The sequence below is a fragment of the Myxocyprinus asiaticus genome, chromosome 48 (assembly GCF_019703515.2).
Source record: "Myxocyprinus asiaticus isolate MX2 ecotype Aquarium Trade chromosome 48, UBuf_Myxa_2, whole genome shotgun sequence".
NCBI classification, from domain to species: domain Eukaryota; kingdom Metazoa; phylum Chordata; class Actinopteri; order Cypriniformes; family Catostomidae; genus Myxocyprinus; species Myxocyprinus asiaticus.
Window position 1 is genome coordinate 16,514,954 of NC_059391.1, and position 18,719 is coordinate 16,533,672.

General features: G+C 38.2%; 2 protein-coding genes across 2 annotated transcripts; one reads left to right on the top strand and one right to left on the bottom strand.

Moving 5' to 3' along the window:
* Positions 1-147: 147 nt before the first annotated feature.
* fbxl13 (F-box and leucine-rich repeat protein 13) lies at positions 148-13,417 on the top strand. Its single transcript, XM_051692543.1, is given in 21 exon segments — positions 148-222; positions 473-576; positions 4,202-4,289; positions 4,367-4,434; positions 4,563-4,717; positions 5,348-5,457; positions 5,587-5,685; positions 5,850-5,945; positions 6,039-6,246; positions 9,013-9,074; positions 9,147-9,247; positions 9,362-9,491; positions 9,667-9,765; positions 9,892-10,012; positions 10,097-10,259; positions 10,537-10,656; positions 11,088-11,214; positions 11,308-11,391; positions 11,500-11,634; positions 12,864-13,027; positions 13,223-13,417. Coding segments are annotated over 21 exon segments (2,376 nt in total). The 3' UTR covers positions 13,290-13,417.
* A 137-nt stretch (positions 13,418-13,554) lies between these two features.
* On the bottom strand, positions 13,555-17,292 carry fam185a (family with sequence similarity 185 member A). Its single transcript, XM_051692544.1, has 8 exons — positions 16,759-17,292; positions 16,488-16,597; positions 16,013-16,105; positions 15,784-15,922; positions 15,595-15,636; positions 14,621-14,716; positions 14,366-14,500; positions 13,555-14,157 (listed from the first exon to the last, which is right to left on the bottom strand). The coding sequence occupies exons 1-8, from the start codon at positions 17,174-17,176 to the stop codon at positions 14,039-14,041; spliced, it is 1,152 nt and encodes a 383-aa protein (XP_051548504.1). The 5' UTR covers positions 17,177-17,292; the 3' UTR covers positions 13,555-14,038.
* Positions 17,293-18,719: the final 1,427 nt, after the last annotated feature.

Consider the following 18,719-nt stretch of genomic DNA (forward strand, 5'->3'; position numbering starts at 1 on the left):
GCATCCCTGGGATTATTTCTGCTGACCAACCATATAGGTTACCAAGCAACATGAATGTAACTATTGACAGAAACTACAAGCGTGTCAGAGATTGATTTTGTATTGACTGACTGCAGGGCTTTAAATCATTAACCCATCGCGGCTATGATGACTTCTTTACAAGATGCAGATCCAATCTTAAGAGACTACATGATTAAACATTCACTTCCTCAGATTTACAAGGTGATTGCATATAAAGTATCAATTAGTCAAGTCTTTTGACAACACTGGGCAGCCGTGAAACTGAACACAAATGAGTTATTTATCATCTGGTAATGACGTTACAAAACTGTGATGTTTTCAGGTTTATGTTAACAAACTGACATTTCAGAAATTAATTAAAGGTGCTTATAATAAAAAGATCAGATTAATTTAGGGTGATTTCTACGAAGATATATTTTTCTGCTTATTTATTTATTTGGTTTTCAAACAGGCTTTACTTGCTGGGTTATGTATCTCTTGCCCTGAAGATCCTCTGCACTTTATAGAGGAGAAGATTCGAGCAATTCTGGAGGATCAAGATTTTGAGATTTACTGGTATTTAAGTCTTTGTATATATATTTTTTAACATATATAAATGGTTTCTCTCTAATGTAAACCCATTTTTATAGGACTTTACAGACATTTTAATGGAATATTCCGGGTTCAATACAAGTTAAGATCAATCAACATCATTTGTGTTAAAATGTTGATTACCACAAAAATGTATTTCAATTCGTCTCTCCTTTTCTTTAAAGAAAAGAAAAGAAAAAAAAATCTGGGTAACATTGAGGTACTTACAATGTAAGAAAATTGGGCCAATCCTTAAATGTTAAAATACTCCAAGGGCGTAGTTAAAAGGTACTCTTTAAAAAGGTGATTCGGTCCTCCGCACTTTTTCAAGCTAAACCCATACCGAGTCCAAATGCTGGATTTGTATATAGTATTCTTTGTGTTTTATTACTTTGGGTTGACTGAGCAACCATCCAGCCAATCACAGGTGAGTTTCATGAGCTGAAACAACCCTTACGTAATATGCTGTCAGTCAGAGAGTCTAATCAACGCGGCTCCGTTCATTTCTACAAAGTTGCTTTCAACAATGCTCATTCATCCATGTTTTTTTTTTATCAGCACTGATGTTGATTTAAATTAATAATCTAGAGATGAGGAACACACAAATGAAAGTTAATTATCGGCTGCACTGAAGGATTAAAATTTTCTTTTGATCGTTGATTCAGTGACTAACTCATTTCACACAAGACACTCATTTGTCACCACCTTCTGGCATCACCAGAAATGGTCCCTGAACAAATCATTAAATGGATCTGAACGAATTTTGGTGAACATAGTCCAAAAACTTGAGCCACTTGGATAAATTTAAATCCCACAATGCACTAGCACGGAGTGAAAAATAAAATTGTGTACATGCACAGTTGTCATTATTGTAATTGATTAAAGTCTTTTATAGTCATGTGTGAAACAGATGCATGTGTTCCACAAGATGCTCTTTATTTTTGCAGCTAATTTTGCAATTCATTTGCAATGCTTGAATCTATAAAATACTACAAGTATATAATACTTATATATTAATATAATACTTATATCATAATTGTATACAATGCTTGGTAGTAATGGATTACATGTAATCTGGATTATGTAACCAGATTACAAAAATCAAGTACTTTTAATTGGATTAAATTAAAATTTAAAATACTTGTAATCGGACTACAGTTACTTTTTTGTAGATTACATGTTTACATATTTACAAGGCAATTACCAAGGCAATGGCAGTAAATTGTTAAAAATGTAGTGATCATCCTAATCATTCTCTTTTTTTGTTTATTTTATGATTGTTTTATGTTGATTTTGTTTGTAATGTCCCTAGTGTTTTATGCACTTAAAATGAACTTCATGTCTCATTGTTTTGAATTGGTCATGCACTGTCATTGCTGTTAGATTTAATGTTTAATGCACTTTTCAAAAATGTCTTAAGGAGCTCTTTTTGTTTGTAGTAATGAATGGAATATGTTTTCTTTCTCTTTGTGCCTTTCTGTTAAAATGATTATCCTACTCAAATGCATGTGACATAAAATAAAATAGAATTAAGTTAAAGGTTATCCAAAAGTAATTGGATTAGATTACCCCAAAATATAATCTATGAGATTACATTACTGATTGCATTTTTTGTCATGTAATTTGTCATCAGTACCTGATTACAATTTACAAGTAATCTGCCCAGCACTGTTTTTATATTATAATATTATAATACTGCACTGTGAGGCAAAAATCTAGAACTGAAAACTTACATTACACATATCCATCGAAGGACAAGAACTGACCAGTCCACCAACATTGCAGTCATAACACAATATACAGTTTACATACACTTAGGTTGAAGCCATTAAAACTCATTTTTTAAACACTCCACAGATTTCAAATTAGCAAAATATAGTTTTGGCAACATCAACTTTGTGCATGACACGAGTAATTTTTCCAACAATTGTTTACAGACAGATTGTTTCACTTTTAATTGACTATATCACAATTCCAGTGGGTCAGAAGTTTACATACACCAAGTTAACTGTGCCTTTAAGCAGCTTGGACATTTGCAGAAAATGATGACACCTTGAGACTATTAGACAATTAGCTTCTGATAGGAGGTGTACTGAATTGGAGGTGTACCTGTGGATGTATTTTAAGGCCTACCTTCAAACTCAGTGCCTCTTTGCTTGACATCATGGGAAAATCAAAAGAAATCAGCCAAGACCTCAGAAAAAAAATACAAAAAATAAATAAAAATGGTGGACCTCCACAAGTGGGGTTCATCCTTGGGAGCAATTTCCAAATGCCTGAAGGTACCACGTTCATCTGTACAAACAATAGTACGCAAGTATAAACAACATGGGATCATACAGCCATCAGGAAGGAGACACATTCTGTCTTCTAGAGATGAACGTAGTTTGGTGCGAAAAGTGCAACTCAGTCCCAGAACAACAGCAAAGGACCTTGTGAAGATGCTGGAGGAAACAGGTAGACACATATCTATATCCACAGTAAAATGAGTCCTATATTGACATAAGCTGAAAGGCTGCTCAGAAAGGAAGAAACCACTGCTCCAAAACCGCCATAAGAAAGCCAGACTACAGTTTGCAAGTGCACTTGGGGACAAAGATCTGACATTTTGGAGAAATGTCCTCTGGTCTGATGAAACAAAAATTGAACTGTTTTGCCATAATGACCATTGTTATGTTTGGAGACAAAAAAGGGGAGGCTTGCAAGCATGGGAGTGGCAGCATCATTGTTGTGGGGGTGCTTTGCTGCAGGAGGGACTGGTGCACTTTGCAAAATAGATGGCATCATGAGGAAGGAAAATTATGTGGATATATTGAAGCAACATCTCAAGACATCAGCCAGGAAGTTAAAGCTCGGTCACAAATGGGTCTTCCAAATGGACAATGACCCCAAGCATACCTCCAAAGTTGTGGCAAAATGGCTTAAGGATAACAAAGTCAAGGTATTGGAGTGGCCATCACAAAGCACTGACCTCAGTCCAATAGAAAATTTGTGGGCAGAACTGAAAAAGCGTGTGCAAGCAAGGAGGCCTACAAACCTGACTCAGTTACACTAGTTCTGTCTGGAGGAATGGGCCAAAATTCCAGCAACTTATTGTGAGAAGCTTGTGGAAGGCTACCCAAAAGGTTTGACCCAAGTTAAACAATTTGAAGGCAGTCCTACCAAATACTAACAAAGTATTTGTAAACTTCTGACCCACTGGGAATGTGATGAAATACTGTATATAAAAGCTGGAATAAATCAATCTCTCTACTATTATTCTGACGTTTCACATTCTTAAAATAAAGTAGTGATCCTAACTGACCTAAGACAGAGAATGTTTTCTACAATTAAATGTCAGGAATAGTGAAAAACTGAGTTTAAATGTATTTGGCTAAGGTGTATGTAAAGTTCTGACTTCAGCTGTACTTACTATGCACAGGATACTATTCGCATAAAATCCAAATAATACACATAATGCACATTATGAAAGTATTTTAGCAGTTCTGGAGTGGCAGTTGCAGAATGCGTTTCAATATACATAATATACTGACCTGATCAGTAACATTAAACAATAACATAAAACAAAATATCTCTGCTATAAAATGTAAATTGATTCTGATTTTTACAGGCACACATTCATTGACAAAGACAAACAAGTCTCATCATTGGCAGGAGGTCTTGTGTGTGATATTTTTGGACATCTAGAAGATTGCCTGGTAAACCATTCTGTTTATATTCTTTATTCTGAGTGAATCCATTAATTTCTCATTTATGTGTTTTCCCTCTCTCACAGTGTCTCTCACATATGTTGGAGAAAGCATACTCCTGTTATCGAAAAAACCTGACCAAAAAGTATTTCATGTGAGTGTCAAAATAATTGGATGCTATATCTTCAAAAAAGTCACAAAAATTAAGTCTGTAGCTTTGGATCCTGAAACTCTGGGCCTGAATGTCAGCTACATTAATGTCTGACTGTACTCCTGTTAAAGGGATTGGAAGAGTTATATTTTGAAGAAGAAAACGAGGACTGCCAGGCTCTTAGAGAGAATGGAAGAGGCTGAGCTGTATCACACACAGAGAGGGATGAGATTGGCTTTCATCAAGTGGACTGTGTGGGTTCGGATTCGCAAGCAGGGGCAGAATGGTACTCAAAACTGTATATATATACACCGATCAGCCACAACATTAAAACCACCTGCCTAATATTGTGTAGGTCCCCCTCGTGCCGACAAAACAGCGCCAACCCACATCCCAGAATAGCATTCTGAGATGCTATTCTTCTCACCACAGTTGTACAGAGTGGTTATCTGAGTTACCATAGACTTTGTCAGTTCGAACCAGTCTGGCCATTCTCTGTTGACCTCTTTCATCAACAAGGCATTTCCATCTGCAGAACTGCCGCTCACTGGATGTTTTTGGCACCAAAGTAAATTCCAGAGACTGTTGTGTGTGAAAATTCCAGGATATCAGCAGTTACAGAAATCCTCAAACTAGCACATCTGGGCAGCTGGGCATCAGGGACTTACACAATATTAGGCAGGTGGTTTTAATGTTGTGGCTGATTGGCGTGTGTGTATATATATATATATATATATTTGCCGCTGTTTTGTATACACACCGATCAGCCACAACATTAAAACCACCTGCCTAATATTGTGTAGGTCCCCATATATATGGGGTTGCATTTAATTCAAAGTAGGAATATTTAGAGGCTTTACTGAACTTGCTGTCTGTTAAATTTGTAACACATTAAAGCATAATCTATTTTGACCAGATGCTGTGAGGAAACTGCAGAGAGTTCAGGATTCTGTCCAGTGCAGAAACACCATCACAGCTTGGCGTCACATTGTGCGGGACACTAAACGAACAAGGGCGTACTTTAGGGTATTTTTCAAATAAAATGTGTTAAAATCAGTCAATCACAGTACAGATATATGATATTTATAAGGCTTTTGTTTTTTTTGTTTTTTTTAAGCATTAAGGTTATGTTTGTGTGTATGTTTGCCTATATAGAAGCTAGATAGACATATGCAAGAAAATCAGAACTCAGACATACCACAGGGCCATGGACAGGACAGACTATCACTGCTGCCTAGCAAGCTATCTCTTAAGGTATCGCTTAACTCCTTGGATGTTACCATTCAATCATTGTCAACAATGTAATTAGTGGTGCTTGCTAAGTCATTTTCTTTTAAATTAAAAAGCAAATAGTGCAAATATTGATAACAGCAGCATTTCTGAGGGCTGTGATTATAATAAACAGTTGTTTGGCACAGATCTTCCAAAGTTTAGGTGTGGGTGACCTCCTGAAATGTGCTCAGGTGTGTCGTTCGTGGAAAGCAATCACTCAGATCAGCTCACTCTGGACAAAGGTCAATGCAGCTCTCTTAAACACTCTTAGAATTTAGCTTTGATGCTGCTGATAAGCCAGTATAACATTTAAGATGCTGTGTTTCCTATCACAGATCAATCTCTCCCCTGAGAGCAGCTGGATCACAGATAAGACTGTGGGAAGAATACTACAGGCACATCGTGTCTTTGTGACATCGATTAACTTGTGCACTTGCACCATGGTGGAAGGGTCAAGTTTGAGATGCATAAGTAAATTTTCTCTGATCAGACTTCATATTGCATACATTTACCATGTAATCAAAAAAGTTTAAGATGCATTTAACAGGGGGCCTCAGCAAATAAAGACACTGACTACCACACCTGGAGTCGCAAATTTGAATCCAGGGCGTGCCGAGTGACTCCAGTCAGGCTTCCTAATCAACCAATTGGCCCGGTTGCTAGGGTGGGTAGAGTCACATTGGGTTAACCTCCTCGTGGTCGCTATAATGTGGTTCTCGCTCTCGGTGGGGCACGTGGTGAGTTGTGCGTTGATGCCGCGGAGAATAGCGAGAGCCTACACATGCGCTAGGTCTCCGTGGTAACACGCTCAACAAACCACGTGATAAGATGCATGTATTGACAGTCTCAGACATGGAGGCAACTGAGATTCATCCTCCGCCACCCGGATTGAGGCGAGTCACTACACCACCACGAGGACTTAGCGCACATTGGGAATTGGGCGTGCAAAATTGGGGAGAAAAGGGGAGAAACCCCCCCCCCCCCCCCCCAAAAAAAAGATGCATTTAACAATTAAATGCATGGGTGTTTCGCCAAACATTATTATTATTTTTTGGGGGGGGATTTTCCCCCCTTTTTCTCCCAATTTGGAATGCCCAATTTCCAATGTGCTCTAAGTCCTCGTGGTGGCGTAGTGACTCGCCTCAATCCGGGTGGCGGAGGACAAATCCCAGCAGCCTCCGCGTCTGAGACCATCAACCCATCAACCCAACACATCTTATCACGTGGCTTGTTGAGCGCGTTACCACGGAGATATAGCACGTGTGGAGGCTTCACGCCATCCACCGCGGCATCCACGCACAACTCACCACAGGCCCCACCGAGAGTGAACCACATTATAGCGATCACGAGGAGGTTACTCCGTGTGACTCTACCCTGCCTAGCAACCGGGCCAATTTGGTTGCTTAGATGTATCGCCAAACATTATTAAATACCTCGGGTCTTTAGCGACTTCGCACATACAGTATATCTATCACAAATGGATCTACAAAATGCCCAGATGGTGTAAAATTTTCAAAACATTTTCAAGGCAAATAGAAAATAATAGAATCGAATATATTGTGATATATTTTGATGTTTTATTTTTCCTATATCAAAGAGATGATACAACAAATCTAGAACAGGATTCATTACTTCCAAACTGAAATTTCATGGGACGCAGCTGGCTGTCAAACACATAATGAGCTACACATAACACATAAGCTACATATACAGTATTCATTTTGTCAGACACTTTTTGAGTCTAAATAGATACACAACTTACATACAGTAATTTCAGTAGTACACAGAGATGACAGTAGTCATATCATACTGTTCATGTGTTACACTTGCTATAGTTTACTTTAATGTTGCTTCTTCATCAAATAGAACAACAGCACCACCTTGAGTAACAGTTAGCATGCAGGGTTGGGGAGTAACGGAATACATATAACGGGATTACGTATTTAAAATACAAGTAACTGTATTCCACTACAGTTACAGTTTAAATCATTGGTATTTAGAATACAGTTACATTCAAACATTATTTTGATTACTGAAGAGATTACTTTGCATTTTATTGTCATTTGTTTCATTTAATATTTAGTCGTTTCAAATGGAAAACATTTATACATATAAATGATGCGATCCAAAGTGCATTTGAACAGCGGTGAAACACTTTCTTATGATGTGTTACATTCATACGAGTAGACAGAGAAGTAAGTTTAAAGTAAGTTTGGAGCAGAAGAAATAGAAATAAACCTTGTGTAAATTGTCAGCTTTACGCTAAGCTAAAATGCTATTTCTAGCCATTTTACATGCACGTTACCGGGCACGATCATATTTTTTTATCAAGAAAATTCACATTGGATCATAATTTCTATTTTTCTAGTAAGACCTTTGATATTAGGGCAAAAATCATATTCTTGATAATAATTTTTGTATTGTTTTCCTGTAAAAATATGTAAAAATCTGATCAATTAGATTGATCTTGTTTTAGAAACAACACTGCATAGGATATTTTTCAGAGAATGTATTTTTAACATGTGTATTTTGTCTTACTGTACTGGCAGAGTTTTTATAGTCAAAACAAGTGAAAAAATCTACCAGTGCTGAAGAAGTAATCCAAAGTATTTAGAATACGTTACTGACCTTGAGTAATCTAACGGAATACGTTACAAATTACATTTTACAGCATGTATTCTGTAATCTGTAGTGGAACACATTTCAAAAGTAACCCTCCCAACCCTGTTAGCACATATATGTGTACATGCATATGAGATACTAACAATTTACCATTGTTGCACAGAAAATCATCATGATATAGTAGTAATTTGTATGTACAGTATATAGTACAAATTTTTCTTGTAATAAACAAAGAAATGTATATACTGTGATAGCAAAATTATATAGATGTGAAATAATAATACAAATATGATTTATGAATTTAAAGATAAACTGACACTATTACATATCTCAGGTCTTTAATGACCCTATACACTTTTGGTAATTAAGCAGTTACACACACAAAAAAAAAAAAAAAATACGAATTTTGATATTTAGCGTTTTTTTTTTGTTTTTTTTTTTGTTAAACTATTCAGAAGAGAAAGGTTGAGGAATACTACAGAGGTGTATCTTTAGTATATCTCCAAAAAAATGGATGAGGTACAGTGGGTGGAATGAGGTCTCGGGTCATTAAAGACCCGAGGTATGCATGAAAGGGTTAATCTGAGTTCAAATGGCATACATTTGCAATTTAATTTTGATTGATTAATTGATGATTGATTGATAGATTGTAAGAAGGACGTGACTGACACTCATCTTGCATATGTTTTTTCAAAGGTCAATGCAAAAATCTACAAGAACTCAATCTCAGTGAATGTCCAAATGTGAATGTAAGTGGAGTACAAATAAGTTCTGCTACCTGTAATGATCATTTTAATGATGCTTTGTTTGAAAACACTCAGGATGAAATTATGAGGGGGATTTTAGAGTTCTGCCACTCTATCATTCATCTTAATTTGGCCTACACCCATATTACCAATGACACCATGAGAGTCCTTTCAAGGTACAAAGCCAGCATTTGTATTCTTTTCATTTTTAAATAAACTTTCACTGATTCTTATGTGTTTCTTACAAAAATATACTTCATACTGTACACCCATTTTGTCTGAACATGAAGGTGCTGCCTGACACTGCGGTTTCTGAGTATTGCATACTGCATGGACTTCTCTGATAAAGGTCTGCAGTATCTGACCACAGGAAAGGGCTGCCACAGAATTTGTCATTTAGACCTCTCGGGCTGTTCTCAGGTTAGTTAAATGCTGGCATGCACAGGGTCCAAACAACCAGGGTATTTCCATTGTACCATGTCCAAAAAAACACGGTAGTACCATGGAACTCAATTAAATATATCTCGAAGAACTGATTAAGCGAAGTGTAAATGTTTTAAATATGAGTATATCATTTTCTATTTCTATACTATAGATATCTGTGCAAGGATTTGCATATGTTGCTGAGGCTTGCAGTTCACTTCAACAGATTGTGTTAGATGACCTGCCCACCCTAACTGATGCCTGTGTGCAGGTACTATGGTACAGTATGTGCACTAAATATTGCAACATTACATCTATCAGAAGTTTGGTTGGCACACTGTCAACATAACTGATTTTCATTGTTAACTACAGATTAATGTTTTTTTTTTTTTGCAAGGCATTAGCACCTAAATGTCATATGCTGACTGTGATTTCCCTATTGGACTCGCCATATATATCTGATGTGGCTTTCAAAGCTATTGCAGAGGTGACCACCCTCACCAAGTTCCAAGTACAAGGTTTGCATTCAGTAACATACAGTAAGCTTTACCCTAAATATGAAAAATTGTGTTATGCATTGAGTGAGTGCTTTATGGTTTCAGGTAATAACCGAATGACAGACAGCAGCTGGGCGGCCTTGTGCCGAAGCTCTCTGAAACTCAATGAAGTTCGCGCGTCTGACTGCTCTTGCATGACTGACGTCAGCATGAAGTCTTTAGGAAGTCTGTCAAAGCTGTGCAACCTAGACATATCAGGCTGTATAAAGTAAGAGAAGTCATTGCAAGTTCTTTTTGAATTTTATTCCAATGAGAAGTTATAGAAAAATGTACGAACGCAGGGCCAGAACCACTATAAGATTATAAGGATTATTGGCTGATCAAGGGGTTTATCAATGTCTTAGAGTTTTAAGAAAGTTTAAAATAAAAGGATGTCTATTTAGTTACATCCTTAACATGCATATCAAATAAACCTGATGTTTAACTTGAAGCTATCTGAAATGTTTGCGTTGCATTTATGTATGGTGCTTTTGTGCCTGATCTAGGGTGTCTGATATAGGAATCCGCTACATTACAGATGGATCAAGTGCCATTGAACTACGAGAGCTTGATCTTTCATATTGCCCCAGAGTGACTGACCTGTCCCTCAAGAGAATAGCTCTTAAGTAATAATCCTTTATTTCCTTTTACTTACACTTTTGAAAAACCAAGAAAGGTTGTGACGTAGTATGGATCATCAGGTTGTGCACAAACATGTAGACTCAATGCCAACTTGAGTGCATGCTCTCATTAAAGCAAAAGGTGACTTACCAAATACTGGGCGATAAAACGATCTCGATATTTATTTTCCACATTTAGCCCATGTTCTAGGGCTACTGCTAGGTCATCTAGATCAGGGGAGCTCATTACATCGATCAATCTGAATTTTTAATGTAACTTTTCACTCAAATTTTTTATGCTGATATTACATAATTTGTAATTAAAATAAAATTAGAGAAATGCAAGATAGAGGTATTTTCACTACTGGTTTCAGACTATATGTTGTTCAGACTATTATTATTATTATTATTTATTGAAATGTTAAATTCATTTCCAGATGTACCAGTCTGACCCACTTGAGAGTGTGTTTCTGTGAGAATCTCTCTGATAACGGGTTTGAGAGTCTGGGCACCTGTGCTTCTCTCGTCTCTCTGGACATCACTGGATGCAAAATCCAGGACCAGGTACATACCTCGCTAATGCCCTATATTTAATTCTGTTTCTTTAACAGCTTTAGTTGATATTTTATCGCATTAAAAAAAAAGTCTCTTTCTCAGGGACTAGCAGCCCTGGGTGCCAACCAGAATCTTAGAAGACTGACTGCATCTGAATGTGTTTCCATAACAGATCATGGAATAAAGGTTTGATGTGCTTTTTCACCGTTCTCATTTCAATAAAAACGTATATGGCATGATGTCTGAGATCTTTGGTTTTGGAAATGTTCGTGTGACATTTTGGTCTCTGTGCAGATGTTCTGCAGACAATCTCATCATTTGGAGCTTTTGGATGTGTGTCACTGTGTGTGTCTGTCTGATCGGGCAATCAAAGTCCTTTCCTTCTTCTGCAGAACCATTGCCACAGTCAGAATAGCTGGATGCCCTAAAGCAAGTCTAACACTCATTTTTGACATTTTTATTTACTTGTGCTTTTTTTTGGTTTTTTGACTTTTCTTTTGAACCACCCCAAAAACAATAAAGATAATGATTGATGTTCAATAATGATTAAATAATTATATTTCAATAATTATAAAAATATTATAAATATAATTAAAAAATTTAAAATGCAATTATAAAATGCATTAAAATACAAAAAGTGGCTTCAAAAGGCAATATATTGTTTATTTCCATATTATTTAACATAAGCCTATCATTGGCCTACAGTCCACAGCAATGCATATTGCAAATGAATTCATCAATCTGTTTGAGGTAGATTTATTATAAGGGCTTGTCTAAGGACGCGTCAGTGTACACGTGTCAGGTGGATGCTTTTGGAGTGTCTCATCATAAACACTGTTTGTAGGTCGCTGTGTCAAGTTAAACGTAGTTTGAAACTTATAAAAAACACGTCTCGAGATTTCTGCATTCTGAGCTGCGCTCTGTCCAGCTAAGTTTGAACGCAACAACGCGTCCTCATGCTGTGCTGTTGCTAGTGTCAAGCAAGCCTGAGTGTGGTTTGTTGTCTGTACTCTGTAAACATGCGCGTTGTGAATACAGCTGGAGTTTCGCTTACTGCCCCCTTCTGAAAACAGGTTGCACTTTAAACTTGAGTTGCTCCGATGGTAGGAATATTTCATATTACAGTTCAAGGACATAATTAATTGCATCATTTTCATTTTTTTACGTTATTTTTAATATAATTAATCATTCTAAATTAACATGTCAAATCAACAGCCCTACTAAAACAAATGTTATAATAAATATCATTTACTGTTGTACAGCTGTCTGGTATACTTGATTCTGATTGGTCAAATACAGAATTCTGCGGTATAATTGATTGTTGTCCCAGGCAACCAACTTCCTACATTGCTGTGGTAGTGTCATATCTCTCATATTACTCTGTGGTCTAATTCCTTCTCATATAATAAAATATACAGTCACTTTTTTCTTATGTATCAATTTGTGTTGAAATTATTTTATGTCCATTTATTTCTTTAAGTAGCTGTGTAATAAGCATCATAATGGACAGTCAGTCAGTCATTATAGCAACATAAACCTTTCAGGGTGATACAAGACTTCTCTGCTTTGTGTCAGGGTTCTGATCACCCTTAAGGTTTATTTGTAAATAATCACTGTCTAACTGTACATCCGTTACTCACTATCCTATGCTACACCAGATGACAGATACATCGGTGAAGTATCTAACAAGGGTTGGCCACTTCCTGAAAGAGCTGGACGTGAGTGGCTGTTTTCTCTTGACTGACTGCACCCCTTCATTTCTACTGTGCAGCTGTCCACAGCTGCGTTCCATCCGCATGCTCTACTGCAAGAACATCTCCAAGTAAAGCTTCTTGGAGTTTCTGCCATCCTTTCCATTCTACTTACTGCTAATTCCTGATTTAGCATGAAAGTAGTACAAACAAAAAAATATATATAGTGCATATTGCTGCACAGATGGACTTAGTTTCTCTGTGCATCTTCTAGTTAATCAAGAGGTTTATTATTGAAGATCATTTGTTCCTCTTTCTCATATCAGACAGGCCGCTCTGAAGTTGCAGTGCCGCGTCCAACACTGGAGACACAGTAACGACAATCTGGATTAATTACTACGACTCAACGGGATTCTGGGCCAACCATATTTTAAAGCTCCTTGGGGCCAACAGGAGAACGACGGAGAGGATGAAGACGCCACCAACAAGATTAATCAAGACTTACTGCACTGTCGAAAGCTCTAAAATGTGATACTGAAAATCTTTTAGATATTATAATTTATTAATTTTGATGAGAAACCTTTTCTCAAAGGCATGTTGCATTATCGCACATCTTTAGGTAACAAAATATTGAAAATTAACAGTCAGACTACAAGAATGTCTTTTTAAATACATTTTATTATGCCTCATTGCCTGAAACTTTAATAGTATTTATTATGTGGTTATTACTTGGGTATACATAACTGGTGTGTATTAAACCATTCAACTCCCTTGTTTTGCCAAGTCATTTTCAAGTTTTATTCTTTGTTTCCACCACAGATAAACCAACTGATTTTATACAAGATGCATTCACCAACTTTAATTTTGTAAAGTGTGAAGTGTCATGTAATTCTCCCAAGTAGGCCGGAGATCTCCAAATAGGGGCAGAATCTCCAAAAGAGGGCAGGGTAACTCCAGAAGGGGGTGACACTTCCACACATGGTTAGGGTTAGGTTGGGCTCTGTATATCTTTGTTGGCAGTTTGGAGCTCCAGCCCTTTTTTTGGAGCTCGACCTTCAGTTATATCCTTCTCCAGTATGATAGTGAATCTCCACTAGAGGGCAATAGTTGGCAGTGAGGAGCTATCAGTTCTCTAGCTGGAATTAGCTCTCTGCTCCAAGTCTTAGGGTCTCAAACCAGCTCTGGGCTCTCAGACTGACCGTACCATTTTCAGCAGTGGCTTTGATCCACCGTTCTTCATATGTGCAACCATTCAAATGAGCTGCATGTTCAAAACAATCAATCAATACACTTAAAATAGTGCGTGTCAGATTAGTATCTTAATGTGGTTTAAAGAACAGTCATAGATACAATTTTCATCTTCAAATTTCATGTTCCAGGGTAAAAACTAGACCCTTAATTTGACCAAATTCCTTCATTGGGCAAGTAGTCAAGTGCAGACAGTAACCAGTTAAATGCGTTTTACTCACCAGTGACTGTTGTCTTCCCGTCAGATGAAGTACGTTCTTTCTCTTGACATGCAATCTCTGAGCTAATGTTCACAGAGGATCCACACAACTGCACCGCCGTTTTCATAGTGGAAGGCACACGCACATTTACAGTTCCTACACAATGACCACAAATGAAGAGATTTGGAGTTCAACATTAGTGTAATCCAAATGTTCTAAATGCAGCATCACAATTGTTCTTTGTGATAGATACTGTAGATAGATGATAAACAGAACCTTGTCGAGTATGAAGTTCTGCTGTCCCATCTTGACCTACATAGGCATCAATATTTCCAGCTTCAGTAAAAACTTTCAGGGCTCCACTTGAGCTGTCTATGAAACAGAGGTATTTTACACAATTCCTAATCCTACTTTTATTTAAAAACTTGGGTGTACTCACACTAGGCGATCTGTACTGTGCCCGAGCACGTTTGACCCCCAAAGTCCAGTTCGTTTGACTAGTGTGATCGCACCGTACCGTGCCTGGGCACAGTACGCTGAACCGTGCCTTGGCCCGCTTGAAGAGGTGGGCACGGGCACAGTTCAGTTGGCTCAGGCACGGTACGCATCTTGTGTGATCGCTAACTGTGGCCAAGCACGAAACTGGAAACATGACGTCAATGATGCGACTGTTCCATTTAACAAACATGCTGGCAAAAGGATCATTTTGGTCTACAGCAGAGGTGAAGTGTTTTCTGGAAATTTGGGCTGACAAGAGTATACAGGAAAAACTGGATACAACACACAAGAACTCCGAGATATTTGGTAAAATTTGCGACTATCTTCGTGCTCGTGGATACCAAAGAACCATTGAGCAATGTCGTGACAAGCTGGAAAAACTGCGGGTTCTGTATCTAAAGGTAAATCTGGCTGCTCATCTGTCAGAAAGGATAAATTTCAGCGGTATGATGCTGTCGACAATTAGGCATGTGAGAGGGCCGTGTGTCACCATGCCCCAAACGACTCCAAATAAGCCACAAAGTAAGTAATGTTAGAATGATGGACTCCACTGTGCTCTGTGAGAGCGCTTTTCTTCCTGTTTTCTTCAAAACAAAAAGTTGCATCGTAATGACATAAGCGTGCTCAGGCCTGGAACATTAAGTGCAATGTGAGTGCAGGCCAGCGGGGGAGTGGGGACAATTGTGCTTGGGCACGGTACAAGGCAACCGGGCCTAATGTGAGTATGCCCTGAAGTCCAACTGGTCATTTACCAATAATAATGTTTCCTGTTTCACTCCGTACAAAGGCTTCCCCTGTAAAACAGAAGGGACAAAACAACAGAAACTGCATGTAAAGTGTCAACATAAGCTGGTTTTACATACGTCTTTTGCAGCAGACTACTTTTATGTGGTAACTTTCTAAAATATTTAAGATGAGCCATTATTGTCCCTTTCTCTCACCATGTACATGGCCAATCTGGATGTTCCCAGAGGAAGTGGACACAGTGGTGGATTCAGCATAAATGGCCTTTACTTTCAGATGCCCATATTCTGTGGACAGATTCATGGTGGTTCCCTGAATTTTCTTAATGTCGACATTCTGGAGAACAAAAGAAAAAAATGTTTTAAATCATACGATCATCACAATATCACAATGTTTTGTAAATTACATAGATAATAAACTCTTTACACTGTCCGCAGATGTGCTGATATCTACATTCCCATGTATAGTCCGAAGTCCTGTAACATTTCCGCCAGTGGAATGAACCTGAACCTCATGACACTATACAAAATCACAAGAAATAAACATGATATCAATCAGATCCTTAAAACTCATAAAAGGCGAATTCCAATTGAAAGTGAGCATTCCTATGGCCTACTCCCTTTGAAGGACAGATCTCTTGATGTGGGCACACTAAAGGGAGCATTAAATTACCATATGAATGTACCCTTAACTAAGTCTTGTAAAAGAGCTCTTCATGAAAAAACCGTACTTCTTTTTGGAACGAATTTCCCTTCCCGCAGTGCCCTTCAAGGGCTCAAAACTGCCGTTTAGTAAACGCCCAAAGCTATGTTTAGGCATATATGAAATATGGACCACAGGTGATAATAGAAATATGCATTTGGCCTATCTCTCTCATCAGGTAGTGTACATGTATTAGTACCTTCACAGACTTCAGAACACAGTGTCCTTTCTCTGTGTGCACGTGGCAGAGGTCACTCTCCAAGTTCTGGATCTTCACACTGCCTTTGTCTGTAGTCTTGATGTGGAGATCTGGAGGGATGGACAGGGACTGAAAGGATGCACATTTATGCACATAACTGTATTTAAAAATAAATCCAGTCAAAAAAAATCTAGCACCTTCATCTGGTAAAGTCTTTTCTCATGAATTGTTCACTTTACAGGCATGAATGAAAGTCTTGATCCTTCCTTACCACATTTAATAGGTGCTGTCAGCTCAACAGATACATCGCTATCAATATCATCGGCCAAAATCTTCAGTTCATTGCTTTGGTCATCATAGTGAACATGAAATCTGTCCAGATTAAGAGCTTGATTCGTATCTGTCGTTTGTAAAGTAATAAATGCCCGATCCGCTTCAGGGAAGGCATGCGGATCCAGTGATTCTATAGATATATTACAGCCTAAATGACATCTGACCTTGGTGAAAGGACTAACTAATAAATCCCATTGCTTTGTAGGCTTATTTAAGTCCATCGTAGCAGGAGGAGCATCTGAAAATGCTCGGAAAGCCTGACAGATCGAAGCCCTGGTGAGGTGTCTGGAATATCTTTGAAGTGACCCCATCCAAACACCGTGACATAACCGGTGTGTTAATGCACAAGTAAACATTACTTAAGCTAAACCCTTGTGCGCAAAGGCTAGAATAAATCAATACGCATTAGTAAACAACGCTAAATACAACCGCGATGTGCTGTGTGCGCAAATGTTTATATCACGAGGTCACAACTGTGGCGCGCACAGAAATGACAGCAAAACGAATCGTGGAATTATGGGAAATGAGGTCCATCGAGAGACTGTCAGTGTAGTTGAAGTCAACTAGATTGTCAGTGGCTGCACGTCACATCTGTTCGTCCAAGAAGAGTGTGGTGAAATAAAATTATGCAAAACTTTCAACAAAATCATTCAACAATTGTGCGCATTTGTGAACGAATATAAATACTTAAAGCCTATACTGAAATAAAGAAAGTTGCATAAAACTAAAAAATTAGGCTTTACATTAAAATAATAATGTATAATGAGACATTCCAAAAAAAAAAAAAAAAAAAAAAGTATAAATATGATATAATAAATTCATCAAAGGAGCCTTTTACACCGGGGTCCTTTAGCCCCTATGTACCCTACTAAACTATTACTTGGCGGCTGAACTGTTTACTGTTTAATTAATTATACATTTAGTTATGCACTTAACATTTAAAGTCGGCATGAAATGAAAATTCACCATATCTATTTTCTAAATGCATGTTATTGATCTTATTGTGACCGATTCATCCATGCATAAATTTTTTTGACCACGTTGTATTTAATCAAAATGTCAAAACTTGGACTTTTGGGGGGGCCTGGGTAGCTCAGCGAGTATTGATGCTGACTACCAATCCAGGATGTGCTGAGTGACTCCAGCCAGGTCTCCTAAGCAACCAAATTGGCCCAGTTGCTAGGGAGGGTAGAATCACATGGGGTAACCTCCTCGTGGTCACGATTTAGTGGTTCTCGCTCTCAATGGGGCGTGTGGTAAGTTGTGCGTGGATCGCGGAGAGTAGCATGAGCCTCCACATGCTGTGAGTCTCCGCGGTGTCATGCACATCGAGCCACGTGATAAGATGCGCGGATTGACTGTCTCAGAACCGGAGGCAACTGAGACTTGTCCTCCGCCATGCACCCGGATTGAGGTGAGTAACCATGCCACCACGAGGACCTAGTAAGTAGTGGGAATTGGGCATTACAACACTGGGGAGAAAAGGGGAGGAAAATAAAATAAAAAATAAAAAATTCGGACTTCCGGTGAAACGACAGACTTCTCTCTGGTGACATATGCAGAACTTCTCCAATCCTTTAGTCCGCTTAAACCCTGCCCCTTTCTTATAAAAACCTAAACCTTGCATAGAGTCGAACGAAGCGTCAGTCGCATGTTGGTGAAGATGGCGAGGTGTATTTTCATCTGCTTTCGTTCCTTAACCCAAACTTCCTTGGTTACGGGTCAGCTGGCTTGAATTTACATTTCGAATGAGGAGGAATAACGGCGAATTTGCGGTTGTGTTCGAGACGTTTCACGCCTGAATTGCTGGGGTGATCACTAATGAATACAATGCTTCGAATGCCTCTGGAGTTAATTTATATTTTTGAATGCTGTTATCTTGGGATGCACAGCACAAAT